Source organism: Neolamprologus multifasciatus, chromosome 17 (genome assembly GCF_963576455.1).
Source record: "Neolamprologus multifasciatus chromosome 17, fNeoMul1.2, whole genome shotgun sequence".
NCBI lineage: Eukaryota > Metazoa > Chordata > Actinopteri > Cichliformes > Cichlidae > Neolamprologus > Neolamprologus multifasciatus.
The window spans coordinates 16,384,570-16,405,027 of record NC_140455.1 but is presented as its reverse complement, the minus strand read 5'-3'; the positions used below and the strand labels follow the sequence as shown (position 1 = coordinate 16,405,027).

Genomic DNA, 20,458 nt, shown 5'->3' with positions numbered 1-20,458 from the left:
CACCGACACCGTTTCAAAAGTACCGGTTTAGCACCGGTATCGGATAAAACCTAAACGATACCCATCCCTAATCAAGACAATATTAAATGTTAACAAGTTGAGAACAATAGTCATAGAGAAAGTATATACAGTGGTCCCTCATTTATTGCAGGGGTTCTCAGAATAACTAGCCCCTCGCCACGCACTTTATACACTATTTTCCCCCCACACACATGAACATTAGTCACAGTTCTCACATTTGATTCTCAAAGTACAAAACCTTTGTAGATTGCAAAACGTAAAAGTATTATTATGCCGCGTTTTGTCTTCATCTGCCTGCCACTTTCGTGCGCCTTTTTCCCTCGCGGTGCAGGTGTCTATTTCCGAATGAGGGTCATAGTTATGGGTGTTTTTGTGCTGTTTTTTTTCTATTGGACGTGATGGTTATCAAAACCAAACATGATACATTTGGCAAGCGCAGGAGACACGACACAGAGATTTGTCAATCAGGCTGCAGAATTCAATGCTGTACAGTGCAATAAAAAATCAGCGAAAAATCACTCTCCGAGGATCACTACAAATGAGTAGCTCCCTGGCCAGCTGCACCGAAAAAAAAGGGACTGGCCATCTCTTGGATTTATGTAAGCATTTTGCATGTATTTAACACAATTGCCTCATGTTTTAAAGTTAAATGTAACTATATAGTAGTGATGGGCAGATGAAGCTTCATGAAGCACTGAAGCTTTTCATCCAATTGGTTCACCCCAGCGCAAAGCTTCTTGAAGCTTCATTTGCTCTAGTAGGACACCTACTGGACGTAAAAATATTAGTTGGCATGAATTTGAAGAGTGTGGCCTTTTGCACACAGCCTGTAAATGTCAACAACAAAAGGAGTGTGTAAAACATGTATATTGTAGTGATGGCAGTATACTGTGTATATTTATACTGGCAGTATGGAAAATGATTATTTGGAAATGCTTAAAATGGAAATGATCATTTACTGTGAGGTGAGGTGTGGTTGGGGTGTGGACAGTGGTTGTGCTTTTGTAATGTTGAGGTATGGACAGCTACAGACTGAGGCCTCAGTCCTGCTTGTTCACATTTTATTCTGTAAAAACTACATTTTCACTGCTTTTATGACCTTTTAATGGGGAGAACATAGCTAGGATTTAACGATTTAACAAATCTTTTAAATCCTTTGTCCTCCACAATGCTAAATGGCTGGGAGTCCTCAATCACCGTGCTAACCAGGTCTTCATCTATTTGAGATTGTTCTCCTAAGGAAAGACAATAAAAACAAAGCACAAATATAAATATCACACACGTAACTTATTACAGTTGTATAATATTGTTATATCATTTAGTAACATTACTGCATGCTATATTATCATGACATTTGATGGCTCACCTGGTCTTGCTCCACAATCGGTGTTCCCCTTATTCTCATGCAAAGCTCTGTAGTGCCTAAGCATGGATGAGGTGTTGTTGTTATATCCCAGCTCCCTGGCACATAGTAAACACTTCACCTTGTACAAAAGTAAAGACAGCTTAACATAAATTGTATTGCACCATCATTATTATGAAAATACATCTTCTGTAGAAATTTACATACCTTGTTGGGAGGAATAAAATCAAAATGTTCCCACACAGGGGAGGACATCCTCCTCTTCTTAGCTGGCTCCATTCTCTCCTGACTTTCTCTCCTCACTCTCATAAACCTCCTAACTCTCTCCAAACTGTCTCTAACTCTCTCCAAACTGTCTCTAACTCTCTCCAAACTGTCTCCAAACTCTCACTAACCACAACTCTCCATCAAACACCCACATTTTTGAATGAAGTCTGAGGGGTTTATATCGCTGTCATATCTCGCGGCAAAGTTTTTCGACCACTTCCTGAACCAGTCACGTGGTACAGCCGGGCAGCGAGGCTTCTGACGTCATCATTTTCAACTCCTCCCATAAATGAAGCAAGCCTCGATACGCGCATCGCGGAAACGCCCCCTCAATTACTCGACACAAGCTTCGAAGCCTCGATACAGAACGTCACATCACTACTATATAGTGTAAAAACTACATGATATGCAGAAAGGGTGTAGTAAATTGTTCATATCATGTTCAGGCGAAGTAAGTCAATAAGATAGCAACGTTAAATCTCGTGAAACCACGCGTGATTTCATCTCGCGGGCTTTGGATTGTGGTTTAAAAAAAGGCATCCATCTCAGTCAAGTCGAGCAGCCAACTCTATGTTTTTTTGGTATGTCTTGATTTTTTGAATTAATATTTACCATATTTCAGCCAAATGTAGTTAAACGTCTAAAGCATAGGTGTCAAACTCTGGCCCGCGGGCCAAATTTGGCCCGCAGCCTAATTACATTTGGCCGCGAAGCCATACCAAATTATTATTAGAGCTGGCCTACTGGTATTATACAGCTAATATATATATATTGTTTAGCATTAAGCTTTGCTTGTTCCATATTCAGTTTTTCAGTAAAACTTGTTTGAGTCCATAAGAAGAGATTCATTCTTATATCTGGAGGAAGATTTTTTTTTCAATAAATATTAACGTTAGCCCGCGACCTTGTTCCAGTTTTGAATTTTGGCCCACTGTGTATTTGAGTTTGACACCCCTGGTCTAGAGTGTCGCCTTGTAACATGCTAAAAAAAGAGCCGTTAGCTTATTTGCTGTTTTATCTGTTGTCAAAGAATTGGCGGTTTTTCATTTGAATTTGTCTTTGGCACAAGAGCCGTAATATCACATTAAACCTAATTACGAGGCACTCATAACATAATTTGGTTTTCTGTGTGAATAGATTTGCCAACTGACTCTTCAGTTACATTGTGTATTTACTGAACCGTGGTGTTAGTGAAATTTTAGACATTGAACAGCTTTAGCTAATGTCATCAGCGGCATTATGCTAGCTTACGTCCCTACCCCTCCTGCCCTCACCTGCTGTCCTTTTGTTTTTGTTTGTTTTTTTTGCTGCACATTGAGAGACGACTACTATTCTGCATTTCACCAGGAGTCAGCTGATGGATTGTGGGTTCAAGGTGTTATGGTGAGAAAGTATATTCTATTTTCGCTTAAGGTTTCTGTAACTTAATTATAATAGGTTTTTTATAATTATTAGGTGCATGCATAATCAAACAGACCACCCTATTAATACAACTGAGAAATCCAAAATCTGCCATAGGTTTAACTTATACCTGTATGTATTGTCAGAAAGGTGATTACTGGACTCACATTAATGCACACTTGAACTAAAATTAGGTTGTAACTTGTGGGTTGTTGGGTTGCAAATCAGAAACAAACATCTTTGGATTTTTTTTTAATCTCATAATATCTAGAAACACAGTTTTTATTCAACAAAACATTACTGATTAACCAAGCACAGTGCCTGCTGTTATTTCAAAATAATTTTATGTCATTTCAGATAATATGCAGCATTCCAGTGCATCCCAACCATGCCTTTACAGTCAAGGTTTCTGACGGAGCTGAGTTTCTCTCTGACAGTCTGCTGAAAGTGTTTGCAAAGTGATCGGGGGAACAGGGCACAAAGCTAAAGGACGTAGCTGCCATGATGACAGGAAGAACTTTAAAATTCTTTAACTACAAAGTGTATATGTATTGCATTAGGTCAGTAAAAGATTTTTATGCTGCATCCATTGAAACAGTCAACTATTACCTGTGAGTACTGATTCCACTGAAAGGATGCCATAATTTTCGTCATGCATTTACTGGCCCACTGAGAAAAATTTATCTTTTTTTAAAAATATGTTCTGGAAACTATATATCCATAAAGTTGATGTCAAACAGGAACTTTTGATATTGCTTTGTAGATGCTGGTGTTGCATGTTGACTGGTTTAAAAAGTTTTTGTCTGGGATCAATTTTCTTCTGTGCTACTAAAAATTTTGAGTCACAAATCTCTGTTTTCTTTGTTATAATACTTAAGGATGACATTAATGCTCGAAGGGAGTCCCCCATCAAAGTGCTCCGCATCTGTGTGAAAGACAATTGCAACATCTTGGTGCAGGAGTTCATGGTGAGTGTTTTATGAGTAGATTGTGGCTTTGCAACATTTAAAAATGCATTTAGTTATCCACTTATCCTCATTGGACTGGTTTAGATACCAGTAGTCCTCTTTAATAATTTGAAGTTCACATGAGGCCTGGTAGTGAACTCGGCCGCCGGCCCTTGAGGCCCCAACCCCACCCCTGTATTAGGGGTCACATCAGTGTGAAAAAACTTTAAATGTGTCATTCTAGTGAACAAAGTCCCACCAATATTTACATTAGCTTTTGTTTGAAAAAAAAAATGACCAACTGACCAACAGCTAACCAAATTGTGGGCTGAAAGTCTAAATTCTAACATCTTCTGAGTGACATAACCTGGATTTCTGATGGGCCGGTGTCTTTCTAACAAAAACTAATGTAAAGCATTTGAAATTATTATGTTTTTCACTCTCTCTTAGAAACTCTGTTAGACCATGAATGGCAGCATGGCAGGCCACTCTTTGGCTATAGCTATTTACTATGTTGCTTGCATTGGTTTAAATTACTCTGGTAGATTCGAAAGAGATGAGTTTAAAAAGGAATCTTAAAGAAATGTTTTGTGTTTAACCAGGACTTGACTGAGGCCACTGCACAGATTGAGAAAACCACAATGAACATCTGTCTCCAGAGATGCGCCAGGCAATGACTTTTCTGATGTTGGCTTCATCATCGAGGGTATAGTAGTTCTTCAAGTACTGGATAACGTGACCTTTGCAGTAGCCATGCTGTTTGGACCTTTTTATTCCTTCAATATGAGTTACCCATCACAACTCTGCTACACTTTTGAGGTGATTCAAAGGGCGGTAATGGAGTTGGATGCAACTCAGCTCTCAAGAAAAGCTCACAACTAAGACAAAACTGCTCCTGCAAGGAAAGCTCACTGTTATGCATGCGAGGTGATCAGCTCTAGGTGAGAGGACATTTAAATCTCACACTTGTTCTGCTGCACTTTTGAAGCTCAATTCCAGGAACAGATCAAATTACTTCATCAAAACATGTTTAAGTCACATTTTATCAACACAAATTGCACAGGTTTATTGAACATGAATAAATTGTGTTAATTTAACTCAATTGTTGCTGCTAAACCAAAACATCTGTGTGCAACAAATGTCCACTATTGAATTAAGTAAATCCAACAACATATTTTTTTCAGTGTGGTGGCTGCTGGCTTCTGCTTTGTGACAAACATTTGCGAACAGGCTCCTTTGTATTGTGTGTGGTGGGAGGCTGGACAGGTAAGCTGGGGTACCCTATACACTGGTTGCAGGTTTTAAACTGTTAGTCACACTAGGTTATGCGGTTGATGCCACTCTTGTATGTTTTCACTGACCTCTTGTCGAGTAGCTAGGTAGGCTTTTTGTTTTGCATTTTTTGTTTCAGTTAGGCCCTGGAAGCTATTGACCTCTTTTTGTTCTATTAATTTCTTTGATTTGGATCAACCGCCCAGTCCTCCTCCCCCACCTCTTTCCTTTTGTTAAGTTTGACTATCAGGGCAAGCAACCAATAAATCCTGCCTGATTCTTAACTGTTCTGTTGTCTTCCTCCTTCATTGAATGTGGTTGTCCAGTGTTGCTGTCTCCTTCCTACCTTTGCCTCCACCATGGTGGGGGGGACGTAACAGGATGCTGTGTAAGACATAGATAAAGCTAAAATACAAAGGTTTGGACACAGTTTTGCATGTATCCCTACTGTAGTGGTGTCTGCAAGCATACAGGGCTCTGACGGGGTACAAGATGACAACTTTGGAATTCTACTAGAAACAGTTGATCATATTTGTTTGTCAAAGCTAAATTCAGGGCAAACTACGCTAAATTAGCGTTTTTAGCTAACAGCTACAATAAGCATAAAAGTTACTGTACGGCTATCATTTGTTAACATGACGCTTGTTCTTATACATGTAATACATTTATTACCAACCTGAGAGTTTATCCGCTGGTCATTCGACATGACAAATGACTTCTGAAGTCTTAATTCAGCTCAAGACCTGTAGATTCCCGTCAGTAACACTTTCGGTCCGCTAGTAAAACGTAGTTCTATTAATCTGCGCTTGATTACTCTTGAACCGGAACCGGTTGTAAGTCCCAAAAAACTGAATTTTGGAACTGAAATTGAATTGTAGAACTGAAACGGAACGGTGAGAAGTGAATCTGAAATTATTCGAGAGCTAAATTTTTAAAGGATAAAATATGGTTTCAACGCAAATTAATTCATTTTCAAAATTTAAAATTCAATTTCAATTTAGTGATGATCATTTTCAAACCAATAAATTGAATTTCAAATTAGGCTAATTCATATTCAGTTTTTTAAAGCATTTATTCAAGTTACAATTCAGAATCAATCCGAGCAATTCAAATTTAACTCATTCAAATTCAGTTTCTGATGGCACAGATTTCTGCCCATAGACGTGGCCTCTTTGACTGACAGGTGGATGGCGACACAGGTGGCTGTGGCTGCTAACTGTTTGCTAGGCTTCACCTCAGCTAACTGGAGTCCCTGAACTGGACCTCTGGACCATGTTCATGCTGTTGGAATCTTTTGGAGCATTTTTAATGACATTATCTGACCAATAATATGGCTGCTGTGAATTTATTGTACTTACAGACTCTTCCTGTGTGTGGACAACAATCTGCTGTCTCTTAGTTATTTGTGCAACTGGAAAAGCAAACTCACTGAGGATGTGGAAGTTGTGAAATGTGCCCCAAAAGTGAAAATAGAGTAAAGACAGAAGTGACTTCTTTGCTGAATCTGTGTTGCAAACTCAAATGCAATCGCATGGCAGGACACTGTAAACCAGTGGTTCTCGAACTTTTTACATCATTACCCACATGGCAGGAAGAAATATTTTCACACCCCATCTAAACAAAACAATGACAGAAAAGCCTAGCTGCTACTTTATTTAGAAAATAAACTAATTCACAAGGAATCCTTCAGTATTTTTTGTTTTAAACAAACCATTTTCATTTCAAACAACTATTGATGACTTTTGACAATAGACTGCTTCACTAGGCTGCAGCACTTCTTCTTTTTTTTTCTTTTTTTTGCCTGTCCCATTTGGTTCTTTAGCCGTCAGAATTGTTGTCTGAAGACCAACAAGGATACCCAATGGATTTATTTTGCCAAATGGATCATCATGGCATTGCCGTATTGGTCCATTTGATCGACCTTTGTTTTTATTATTTATTTTATTTTATTTTATTTTTTTTTATTTTCAGTTGTTACAGACGGGACAGACATGAGTGAGGGATAGGAAAGGGAGAAAGAAAGAGGAAGGAAAAGAAAAACAGAAGGGGAGAGGGACAGTGAGAAAGGGGGGGGGGGGGGAAATATCTCCGGGATCACCTGTTGAGAGAAAAAGAATAGAAAACAAGCAAAAAAAAAACAAAGCAACATACTAAACACAACACCATCGCATTAATCTAGCTAACTGTAAACAGCAGTAAATACTAAATATTGAATGTAAATATTGACTAAATATTGTTGTTGTGCAGCACGCAGGACAGACAGCGCACAATGTGCTTTGAAGTAGCAGCCAAGAAAGGTGTGATTTAAGTCTACGAACAGTGAACACCCGTGTGCACACCTGTGTGGATCGGCACGCTTGTATTCAAATGGTTTCCCCATGTAATGGTCTGCAAGAGGATGTAGAGAGCCATAGCCCTGTCCCCCAGGGCATGAAGCAGGCATGGAGGAGATCCAGGCCCCAGACATCCAGAGGCCCCAGAGTGCAAGAGCCCAAGGAGGACCAGACGAGGGGTCACCCAGTAGCCACCAGGCAGAAGCTAGAGGGGGCTGCACCGGCGTGCCCGCCAGCTCCGCCGGCAGCCAGCTGTGCCAGAGTGAACCGAGCCGCAGGCACAGAGGCCGGAGGCCCGAGGGCCCCCCGCGCCCCGGAAGAGGCCTGACCGAGCAACAGGCGCCAGGCCCCGCCAAGTAGCCACCGGGAGTGAGCTGGTACATACCTGAGCGCCCAGCCCCGGACACCAAGAACCACCAATGCACCGACCCCTGGCCTCCACAATTTGGAGGGCCTGGGAGTTCCCAGAGAGGTGGAGTCTAAGACCCGACCTGACATATAGACACAGACAAACAGGCACACACAGACACAGACATGCATTCCCACCTTTATGCACACATATACAAACACTCAGCACTCACCCAACGTAGGGATAAACGTAAATGGACATGTACACATAATCACACTCCCCAAACATACTCTATACCCCGGGTCCAGGTACCCTCGCCCCCAGAAGGGGAAACGGCACCCAGACCCAAGAGATGTTACCCTTCCCCCCGGGGTGGAGGCAAGCAGACTGTCCCAGGCTCCGCAGCAGCAGGCCAATCAGACAGCCAGCATCTCCTCCCAGCCCCCCCGCCCCGATGGCTAGTAGAGAACGGGGGTGTGTTAAGACCCCATACCTCCCTCCTCCCGCTCAAGTGTAGTGTTGCTCTAAAGTGCATTTAAAACAAGGGAGAGCTTGGTGCTGCTGCCAGAGAGCAGCAGGTGTTAGCACGGCCCCTCCTGAGAACCCTCACTGTCTACATGGATTTAAAATTGAGAGGTGGGCACCGGCGCCAGAGGTAGGTTTGAATACACAGACCGTCTACTGGACGCCGTTAACCTGCCCACCCTCAAGGCCCTGTATATATATGTGTGTGTTATGAGAGTGTAAGTAATGTGAATGTCTAAGTTGTGAGATAAAATTGAGGCACAGGTGGCCAGAAGAAGACAGAGGGGGGGGGGAATGTCTCCCGTGCACCCTGGTGACACACCCGCACCCCGAGGCCCTACCTGTGTGGGTGGGTGTGGTGGAGCGGGAAGAGGGAGTTAGCCAGGGATGGGGAGGAAAAGAAGGATGCCCCTCCCTAGGGCCAGCTCCCCGGCTGACCCCAGTAGGCACCCCCGTCCCCTGGTATCCACCAGGGCAAGGGAGCCCAGGCCCATCCAGACCGGGGCCTACGGCAGCAGCACCGCCAGGCCCCACAGGACCCGGGGCAGCCCACCCTACCCCACCGCAGAGGAAACTGTACCCACCCCAACATTCAATCATCTCCCAGACTACACAAGACAACAGACACCCAGGTTAAGTTTATTCTCCACCTCTCCTATGTCTCTCCCCCACCTGCAGAGTGGACTCCTGCAAGGATGGAACAACCTCCCTGCCAGTTGAAGAGCCCCCCAGTTAGGCCGATGCACAAGAGGCCCCCTGCGCCAGGGCTGAACCCCCGTGCACCCACCCGCCCACAACCTCGGCGATACACCGACGAGGACCGAAGCCCCTAAGGCCCAGCCAGAGCCCCGGCACGGAGGCGAAGCACCCCCGAACCCCAAACCCCCACGCCTGCCCCGGATCCACTCAGGGGCAGCCAGGCCACCAGGCCAGTAACCTACGTCCGCCAGCACAGACCATCCTCCAGCCCCGCTGCACGCAGCCACGAGGAGAACAACCTCTAAGAGCGACCAGAGCCACAAACCAGGTTATGAACACAACCCCCGGGTTAAGCCCTACAGGGATAACGTCTCTAGGGGTCCTCCAGGTGCCCTAAGCCTGTCCCAACCTCCACATCCACCACAATAGCTAAGGCGGGACCAAACCACGACCCCCTACCCCCGCAAGATGATGGAGCCGATCAAAGGAGCCCAGAGGGATTGATCTAATGTGGTGGCAGAGGCTATATCGAGACTAATGTGATCTATTAGATAGTTTCTATATTGGCTAGAATTAAGATTATTTTTATTTTTCCAGTTCATGAGGACTGTTTTCTTGGCGATGCATAGGGCAGTAAAAACCATGTGGACTGTATTAGTTTCTGTAGTGACATCATCCAAATTTCCCAACAAGCATACTAAAGGGGAGGTTGGAATTTTACATTTCAGACACTTTGATAAGTCTTCACATATCTCGTGCCAAAACTTCTGCACTGGTGGACAGAACCAAAGAGCGTGGATGTAATTGTCTGGTGTATTGCCTTGACAGTGTGAGCAGTCGTTGACGGATGTAAAGCCCATCTTGAACATTCGATGACCTGTATAGTGCACTCTATGTAGTATTTTGTATTGTATTAATTGCAGACTGGGATTTTTAATCAATTTAAAGGTTTTTAAGCAAATCTGAGACCAGATGTTTTGGTCTAAGCTGACTGATAAATCTGCTTCCCACTTTGCAATAGGAAGGGATATTGATTCATCTATTTTAGAAAGTGTTCTGTATATTTTAGATAATAATTTGGGGGATTTAAGAGTAAGAAAATGTACCGCATTTGGTGGTGTTTGTAATTCAACTTGACTGAGGTTAAATTTCTTTTTTACTATGGATTTAATTTGTTGATATTCTAAAAATCTTTTCTTGTTGATCCCATATTGTGTAACTAGTCTGTCAAATGGAATAAATTCTGTTCCCTCTAATATATGTTCTAAGTATTTAATTCCTTTACAACTCCATTCTGGGAAATTAATCATATTATTGTTTTGTAATATGTCAGGGTTATTCCAGATAGGTGTACGTTTGCATGGGATTAATGAAGACTCCGTTATTTTTAGAAACTCCCACCATGCTGTCAGAGAAAAGCTGATGTTGATGCTTTTAAAGCATTCATGTCTTTTGATGTTTGAGCTAATAAATGGTAGGTCTGAAATCTCTAGATCATTGCATAGTGTCTGTTCAACATCTAGCCAGGGCTCATCTAAGAGGGTACATTTTAACCATTCTGAGATGAACTGAAGCCTGTTGGCTAAGAAGTATTGGTGAATATTAGGCAGATCTAATCCTCCTCTATCCTTGGTTCTTTGTAGCGTTTTTAAGCTGATACGCGGGGGTTTATCTTTCCAAAGGAATTTAGAAATATATGAATCCAGAGATCTGAACCAATCTTGTGATGGTTTGTTAGGGATCATTAAAAATAAGTAATTTAATTTTGGCAAGATCATCATTTTTATAGTGGCGACCCTTCCCATGAGTGATATGGGTAGAGATTTCCATCTAGTCAGATCGCCTTCTACTTTCTTTAGAAGTGGGATGTGGTTTAATTTAGTTAAGTCTGAAAGCTTAGGAGAAACATTAATACCTAAATATTTAATATTTCCAGATTGTAGTGGGGCAGAAAAAGAATTATGGAAGGAGCAGTTAATGGGAAGAACTGTAGATTTTGGCCAGTTAATTGAATAATCTGAAACTCTTGAAAACCAGTTTATTAGAGTAATTACCTCAGAGAGGTTGATTTGTGAGTTTTGCAGAAAAAGCAACACATCATCCGCATAGAGACTGATTTTATGTTCTACGTTCTTACATTTCATGCCCTTAATTGTTGTAGCCTGTCTAAATGCTGCTGCTAGAGGTTCGATAAAAATTGCAAAAAGTGAAGGGGAGAGTGGGCATCCCTGTCTGGTGCCCCTCAGGAGACAAAAGCTGGAGGATGTCTGGTCATTTGTTCTGATACGAGCTGTTGGGGAATTGTATAATATTCTTATCCAGTTTATGAAAGAGTTTCCAAAACCAAATTTGTGTAAAGTTGCAAATAAAAATTTCCAGTTAACTCTGTCAAATGCTTTTTCTGCATCTAGAGATAATATTATGGTTTCTATGTTTTTATTGTATGAGTAGTCTATTAAATTAAGCAATCTACGAGTGTTTGTTGAGGAGTGCCGACCTTTTATGAAACCAGTTTGGTCAGGATGAATTAAGAGGGGGGTTATTTTCTCTAATCTCTTTGAGAGAGCTTTGCAGATTATTTTAAGGTCTACATTTATAAGGGATATTGGACGATAACTTGAGGGAAATAAAGGGTATTTTCCTGGTTTTAGCAGGAGACTAATGTTGGCAGAATTCATATTTGGTGGTAGTCTGCCATTTTTCTCGATTTCCTGCAACATTCCATGGAATACTGGTGCCAAAATTGTCCAGAATTCTTTGTAGAATTCTGCAGGAAAGCTGTCTGGACCTGGAGCCTTATTATTGGGCATACTTATCAGGGCTTCCTGGAGTTCACCTGGGATCAGTGGCGAATCCAGTGCCATTGCTTGACTGTCTAGTAATTTTGGAAGACTTACGTTGTCAAGAAACAAATCAATTTCATTTTTAGACGGGTTTATTTGTGGTGGATATAAAGTTTCATAGAAATCCCTAAAAATGTTGTTTATTCTTCCAGGGTCATATATTGTGTTCCCCGATAAATCTTTAGTAGCACATATAGTTGTTTTTTCTTTATTTATTTTTAACTGGTTTGCTAGAAATCGACCTGATTTGTTACTGTGTTCAAAATTCTGCAAGCGAAGTCTTTGTACAAGGAATTGTGTTTTTCTATTAATAATTTCATTTAATTCTAGTTTTGTTTTGCATATTTTGTTCATTATTTCTTGATCTTGGTGGAACGCGTAGGCTTCTTCTAAGGATTTGATGTTTTTTTTTCTTCTTTCTTTTTGTGTGATGAGAAAGAAATTATTTTACCTCTCATCACAGCTTTTCCTGCTTCCCATAGAACAGAAGCAGATGTTCCGGGAGTGTCATTAAAGTCTAAATATGAAGTCCATTCCTTTTTAAAATATTTAATAAAGTCTTCATCTTTAAGTAGTGATGTGTTAAATCTCCAGTTTTTGCAGTGCAGCACTTCTTCAATAAAGCAACAGGTCAAAGAGAATGTAAACATTACCAGACATTGAAAAATAAAATTCAGTCCTAGTATTGTAAAAAAAATAAATACAGAAACTTGTGAACAGAGATGAAAAATATATAATTTAGTGAGAGTTAAATACTATTCACTCTTAGTGGCTGCAGTGAGCCTGTTTTCCCAATTACATCTCCCTGGCTTAAAACAGAATGAACTAGGTCATGTTGTTGAAGTTGATGTGAGTAGGCTGTAGCAGAAAAGTTGACAGCCTCAATAAAGAAGTGTACAGAAAAGTGTGAACATGTGGTTCGGTCTCTTGTGCCCCAATCCTGTAGCATAGCGGAGACATTTCTACACTGCTTGGGCATAGAGAAACTCAGTAACAGCGTTTACCCCCACCTGCTGAGTCAAGCCATCTAGGACCCAAACAAATACAAAAAGGAGAAAAAAGACCAAATTAGAGTTAAATATGAATAACCTCTTGTCAATTGTCTTCAGCAGGGAAAAAACATAAATGAAATCCTATGTAAAATGTCAAAGTACAACATTTTAGAACTTGCCTCAGAGTCTCTGGAATCTAAAAAAAAAGCAAAATATGATGATATTCAGCAACATAAATTAGTGTTTTAAGATTAAGATTTAAGATTACAATGAAATTGTGATTGTTTCAAAGCATACTGTCGTGAGAGAAGGCACTGAACACAGACTATTTGCTGGGGAGGTTGCATAGCTGTGTAGGTTGGCGAAAGGAGCCGGTGGCTGGCAGGGGCATCACGATGGTTGCTAGTAGTCTGCAGTGTTGGGTAAGTTACTTTAAAATAGTAACTTAGTTACATTACTAGTTACTTCTATCAAAAGTAACTCAGTTACTTCAAGTTACTCGTTACTTTCAAAGTAACTAGTTACTAGGGAAAGTAACTTTGGTTTTACTCAGAATTCTCTTGTTAATGTGTTGCTTCCATAACTTTGCCAGTCTTCTAGCTTGCTTACTTGCCACAAGTGCACTGTGCCACCTACCAATAGAAAGGAAAAGATAATGTGCATATTTCCACGAGAGAAATCCCACGCCTGGACCGTCAATGACTGCTGCCATGATTCTAGCCTACGTCACAGCGTCATGTGCGCCTTTTACATCCAACACAAAAACTGCAGTCAGGCTGCTTTGATTGTACTCAGAACTCGGAAATTCTGCCTTCTGAATAGGAAGATGTAGGTAACACCAGACTGCAGATGAGCTGCATACAGGGCTGGACGGGGACAAAAAATCGGCCCGGGCATTTTGACTAGAGACCGGCCATTATAGGAAAAATCATAAAGCCTTTGAATGAAAACAAACGCTGTTGTGACAGTGATGTACACTGTCTTGATGGTATATATGCATCAATCTATCAATCGTTTGTTGTAAGATTCAGATAATTATTTTTTAAAAGCTAGACATTTTAAATGAGAATAAGAAAGAAAAGTATTTCTTTCTGCCCACCTCTCCCTGTTAATGCCCTACCTGGCCCCCCTGGCAAAACTTTGCAAGATCTGCACCTGCACAGTTACCAGCTGTCAGCTACCTAAAAGGGATCCTGGGGTTATTTGTCTCTCAGAAACAGTTCATAACTTCCCTTCAAGTCATTTATATCACCTAAAAGGTAAACCTGTTTCTCCATCACCTGTTCAGCTCTGATGATTCAGTAAAGACATCTCCTGGTTTCATCTTCATGTTTCCCTCTCACCAGATAACCAAACCGACATCATGACCAGCAGCTATACAGCTGTGGCTCCAGCAAACATCAGCTGATACTAGAAATTAATATTAAATAAATTATAACAACAGCTGATCAAGCTTAAACGTGCTGCTGTTGTTTAACGCGACATCGGCTGGTTTCCTCTTTCTGGCGCAAAGTGGGCGATAAACAAACAAGAGAGCCGATCAGCTGATCACTGATCAGTTTTCATGATTGAAGTAGAAACGGGAGAGGGAGGGGGGGAGAATGAGAGAAGAAGAGGCAGCTGTGCAGCAAAGACACAGAATAACTCCAGCTTTGTGCCTTTTTCATTGTAGCTGAATTACGGGACAAACTGTTCCTTTTCACCTCAATAAGAAATGTGTAATATTTTCTCTGAATACCAGACGGGACGGTTGGCAGCTCTAATAACTTATGAACAAAAGAAAGTTCAACATCTTCATAGCACCCACCCAGCTGTATAGAAACTCCGTCATGTTAGCTAGTACGCAGTACGGAAAAAGTCAGAATAACGAAAATAAACTCCACCTAAACTTGGTTTATATCTGATCCAGATAGACTGCAGGTCATAACTTCTTACCTGAAGTTCAGTTCACACTTGGACCGGCGGCCGCCTCGGGTCTCTTTTCCTTCTGCGTCCCCTTTCCCTCCTCCACCTGCTGGCCTCCACCACTTGCCAATGTTACAGAATCTGTGGAAGCTCCGCGATAGCCACCACACGAAGTAACGAGTAACGACCCTATCTAAATCCCAGTAACGACTAACGCGTTCCTGATTTTGGCATAATAACTAGTTACCGTGCTCGTTACCACAATAATAACGTAGTTACTGTAACGCGTTACTTAATAACGCGTTAGTCCCAACACTGGTAGTCTGTGATAGAATAGAAAATAATTGGAGTAAATATTTCTAGTCCAACATCACCAGATAACCATCAAACCATCAAAATAAAATTAAACGTTTAAATAAAATTAAACGCCAATAATCTCCAAAAGTTGATTCTGTTCATCTGGAAAACGCTATGTCCAGATAAACAGAATGAACTTTTGGAGATTTACTTACCTGGATGATTGAGCATGCATCAAGACGTTTAAATGCCAATAAATTGTTAAAATTGAAAAGCATGTACCTCTTTGATTCAAATGTGATTATTTGTAAATATGTCGCTGATGTTAAAAACTGTTTTAAATGTTTTAATTCATGTTACAGTTCATCTTCAGACACAACGAGAACAACCATACTCGAAGGGGCAGGTCCCTGTTTCCTGTTACGTCCTCAAATCACGTTGGCGCTGGGGGTTTCCAAATACGTCCGTTGTACTGACTTAAAGTAGCACCCGTGCGGCGACTTTTCATCAGTATCACTTAAGCTGACAAAATGAGTGGACGCGGCAAAGGAGGAAAGGGACTCGAAAAAGGAGGTGCTAAGCGTCACCGTAAAGTTCTCCGTGATAACATCCAAGGCATTACTAAGCCCGCCATTCGCCGCCTGGCCCGTCGCGGTGGTGTGAAGCGTATCTCCGGCCTGATTTACGAGGAGACCCGCGGTGTACTAAAGGTGTTCTTGGAGAACGTGATCCGTGACGCAGTCACCTACACTGAGCACGCCAAGAGAAAGACTGTGACTGCAATGGATGTATGCGCTTAAAAGGCAGGGCCGTACTCTATACGGTTTCGGAGGTTAACTCTACTGTCTTGATTCCAACACAACGGCTCTTTTAAGATCCACACAACTCGTTTTAAGAAATAAGTGTTCCAACTTTACAGTTAGTGGCTTGAGTACACAGAACTTTGTGAAGCTGTTAGAGTGATAATGAGACTCTTAAACCTTGCAACGTGATTCTACATATGTCTTATGGGCTTGTTAAGGAAACGGCCGTTGTGGCTGTAAGTAACTCGTCGGGCTGGCTTCGTGCCCCAAACCAAAATGGCGGCGCCACTGATGTGAAGTTAACAATGTAAATAATTTCACCCAGCTTTACAATATCCACCTTTCCTAACCTTAAAATGACTGTCTTGTTCGTTTCTCAATGAAACTCCATTTCCCTGTAAAACCTAACATTCTACTGATTAGTTGTCTAAGGACATAACTTTTTAAAACAAAATGGAGGATGCCATAACGCGCTGTGATGTAGTCTCTAGAAATGGCTTCTAATCCGGTGGCTCCACAGAGCTGCGCTGTGTTTGCGCTGGAAGGTGAACATTTTCTATTTGGTGATATCAGAAAAGCAAGTTAAAAAAATGCAACTTCACGGACACAGTGAGTTTTTCATCTCCTGTGAAACATTGTCTAAAATGACATACAAAGTTTTGATGTTTCTAATTTAATTTTTTCAGTCTCCTATACAAAGAAGTGTTTTACTGTGGGGATGGAACCCTTCAATATCTGAAATGACCATTCTGGGTTTAATTAAAATGTTTACTGTAATCTAACATAACAAAATTTAGTGAAGTTATTTACAGTACAACGCAAATGTTCTTTCACCACAGAGCCAAATGTAAGAAAAATATGGCAGAGTAACTAAAAAAAAAGTTCGTAGTTAAAGTATAACCCCTATACTTTAAACTAATAACCATTTGCAGCAGACAGCCAGTGTTGCCAACGCCTCAGTAAGGAAAATCGCTATTGGTTGTCCTAAAAGTCACTAGAAGTCGCCAAATGACGTCATCACCTAATTTGCATAATTGGTCATGCTAATGTAATTGTAACCTACGCTGCTGGAGAGAGAAATAACATCGTGGACGAGACATAAAGTGAGCAAAAAACGTCCTAAATGCATTTAGAATTTATTTAGAACTACAAATTAAATTTCTTTTAGCAATTGTTTTTTGTAATGTCACAATTCCAACCCTGCTCCTTTACCCGGGCTTGGACCGGCAAAAGGGACCCGAAATAGGCACTCTGGTGGAGTTGCTGTGTGTGTGTGTTTATTAGTTTTAAACCTGATCCACAAAACAGCATACGAGTAAAAGAAGAACTGACTGCGTTACAGCACCCGCTGCTTGTTTAGAGTAAAAGCAATATGCGCTTTCACGTCTTTTTTAGCGACTTTTTCTAGAAAAAGAGTCGCTAGGGGGTCTGAAAACTCGCTAAATATAGCGACAAAGTCGCTAAATTAAAACAGACAGCATTTTCCCGTGCTCTCTTACGAACAGTTTGTAACAGGATTTAAGAATTTCATCAGTGACAATTGACTTGTGAAATGTGACATTAGCTCTTCAGATGTACTTGTGTGGCTCTTAAAAGAGCCGTTGTTGTGTATAAAGTGGTTTCAGATCAGCTTGAGCCCTCTCTCCGCGGATGCGGCGGGCTAACTGGATATCTTTGGGCATGATAGTGACCCTCTTCGCGTGAATGGCGCACAGGTTTGTGTCCTCGAATAGTCCGACCAGGTACGCCTCGCCTGCCTCCTGCAAAGCCATAACGGCAGAGCTCTGGAAGCGGAGGTCGGTTTTAAAGTCCTGAGCGATCTCCCGGACCAGGCGTTGGAAGGGCAGCTTGCGGATCAGCAACTCAGTAGATTTTTGGTGACGGCGGATCTCCCTCAGAGACACAGTACCGGGCCTGTAGCGGTGAGGCTTCTTCACACCACCGGTGGCCGGGGCACTCTTACGGGTAACCTTGGTAGCTAGCTGCGTTCTGGGAGCCTTTCCTCCGGTGGATTTACGTGCTGTCTGCTTCGTTCTAGCCATGTTTAGTAACTATCGGCTTCCTTTCTTCAGTGCCGTCACCACTCTTATAAAGCCAGCGCCGGCGTGTGGGCAGCGCTAATTGGTCCAATCTGTGCACGTGATCAACGGCTCGTCTGTTGAAGCGGGAAAATCAAAAGTCCTAATAAGGAAGTGAAGCCATAGATTAAGAGCAGTGATTCAAACCAGAGCTGAACGAAACGCACCCCAAAACGCAGAGCTTAATGGAAAACACAACATTTATCAAATCATTTAAAAGATAAAGCCCATTAGACTGAATGTCTAATGGGCTTTGTATTGGTATACAATATACATAGAGTAATAGTAGTTTTATCATTCTTAATATTTATACTCCCTATGAATCTTGTCAAAATGAGCAAGAATACCTTAGTAGGCTGGCTTTTATTAATGCATTTATTCAAGACAACGATACTTACAGCATATGTTTTGGGTGATTTTAATGCTGATCTCACATACAGCAGTTCTCGGTTTGCTAACCACTTAACCCACTTTTGTGAAGTTAACAATCTTATCCTGTCTACCAAAGTGTTACTGCCTGCAGATAGCTATACATACATAAGTGAAGCCTGGCATAGGACATCATGGCTGGACCACTGTATCTGTACAGCTGATGGACATGCAGCTTTAGCAAACATGACTATTAGGTATGAGGTAACTCTATCAGACCATATATCTTTTGGTTCTACTGTGAATGTGGAACAAATACCAGCAACAACTGGAAATAATATTGCTAATATTGCTACCAGTGTAAAATTAGACTGGTCAGCATTTGGTGAAGATGATTTCTTAGCTTATCATAGTAATACAGATATACATCTGAACAACATTTCTTTGCCCAAAGAAGCTATTTTGTGCAAGGATGTCAACTGTAAGAATGTATGTATGATGATATAGTGACTGCTCTGTATGAAAATGGTACACTGCTTGATAAACAACACAAGCATAAGAAACCTAACATCAGACCTGGCTGGAAAGAACATGTATCCATGTACCATGATGAAGCTCGCATAGCTTATAAATGTTGGGCCATGGCTGGAAGACCTAAACAAGGCCCAGAATTTGAACAGAAAAAATGTGCGAATGCCAGATATAAGTACGCTGTTCGCTTTATAACTAAAAATGAGCAAATGCTGAGAGCAGATTCTTTGGCCAGGAAAATGCTGTGTAATAATATGACAGATTTTTGGATAGAGGTGAAAGCTCTTAATAACTGTAAACCATCTCTACCATCAACTGTTGAAGGTGTTTCTGGGGCAGGTAACATTGCAGCATTATGGAGACAGCATTACAGTGCGTTGTTTAACTGTATAAAAAGTGAACCTTATGAGGACAATTTTGACATGAGTAATGACACAATTAGTGTAAGGACATATGAAGTATATGAAGCCATTCATAGGTTATCTGATAATAAAGCTTCTGGTTTGGATTACATCACTGCAGAACATTTAAAACAGGCTAGCTCCTCTTCTAGCACTCTGTTTCACTGGGTTTATGATTCATGGCATATTACCAGACTCAATGCTGTGTATTTTACTGGTACCAGTTATGAATTACAAAGCTGCAAAAGTGAGCTGTTTGGATAATTATAGGCCGATTGCACTCGCCAGTATTTTATCTAAGGTGTTAGAAAGAATCTTGTTTGACAGAATTACTGTGTTCATCTCTTCTCTGGATAATCAGTTTGGCTTCAAACCAAAGCACGGCACTGACATGTGCATATATGCTCTCAAGGAAATAGTCAGTTTGTATAGGGCTAAAAATTTATCTGTCCTCATGTGTTTCATTGATGCCTCTAAGGCTTTTGATCGAGTGAACCACAGAAAACTTTTTGATAAACTGAAGAGACGGGGAGTTCCTCAATACATCGTGAGAATTCTCTCTTACTGGTACGCTCATCAGAACATGCAGGTTAAATGGGGAAGCAGTATTTCTGCCCCCTTTGGTGTCAGCAATGGTGTTAGACAGGGTGGGATTTTGTCTCCAATTTTATTTAATCTATATGTTGATGATTTGTCCATACAGCCTGTAACACTGGGTGTATATTAGATAAAACATTGATAAATCATCTTATGTATGCAGATATCCTGGTTGTTTTTAGTCCAAGCAGTGCTGGGTTACAGGATCTTCTCAATGTCTGTACTGAATATGGTGTGCAATATGACATACAGTACAATGCTGTTAAAAGTGCTGTTTTGATATGTAGAACCAAGCAGGATAAACAGCTAAATTTCCCTTTGTTTAAATTGGCCCAAAAAACTCTTGAAGTTCATAAAAAGGTGAAATACCTCGGCCACTTTATTACTGAGCAAATGAATGATGACATATACAGACAACGGTGTAAGCTCTATGTGCAGGCAAATACTATTGCACACAAATTCAGC

General features: G+C 41.2%; 1 protein-coding gene and 1 pseudogene across 1 annotated transcript; one reads left to right on the top strand and one right to left on the bottom strand.

The window, feature by feature from the left end:
• Positions 1-10,810: 10,810 nt before the first annotated feature.
• On the bottom strand, positions 10,811-18,059 carry LOC146499188 (histone H3-like). Its single transcript, XM_085138474.1, has 2 exons — positions 15,430-18,059; positions 10,811-13,422 (listed from the first exon to the last, which is right to left on the bottom strand). The coding sequence occupies exon 1, from the start codon at positions 18,057-18,059 to the stop codon at positions 17,607-17,609; it is 453 nt and encodes a 150-aa protein (XP_084994600.1). The 3' UTR covers positions 10,811-13,422; positions 15,430-17,606.
• On the top strand, positions 15,745-17,825 carry LOC146499189 (histone H4-like; annotated as a pseudogene).
• Positions 18,060-20,458: the final 2,399 nt, after the last annotated feature.

Bases quoted from the DNA above. Each gene is read 5' to 3' on its own strand.
- LOC146499188 (XM_085138474.1), bottom strand. From the start codon at position 18,059: ATGGCTAGAACGAAGCAGACAGCACGTAAATCCACCGGAGGAAAGGCT.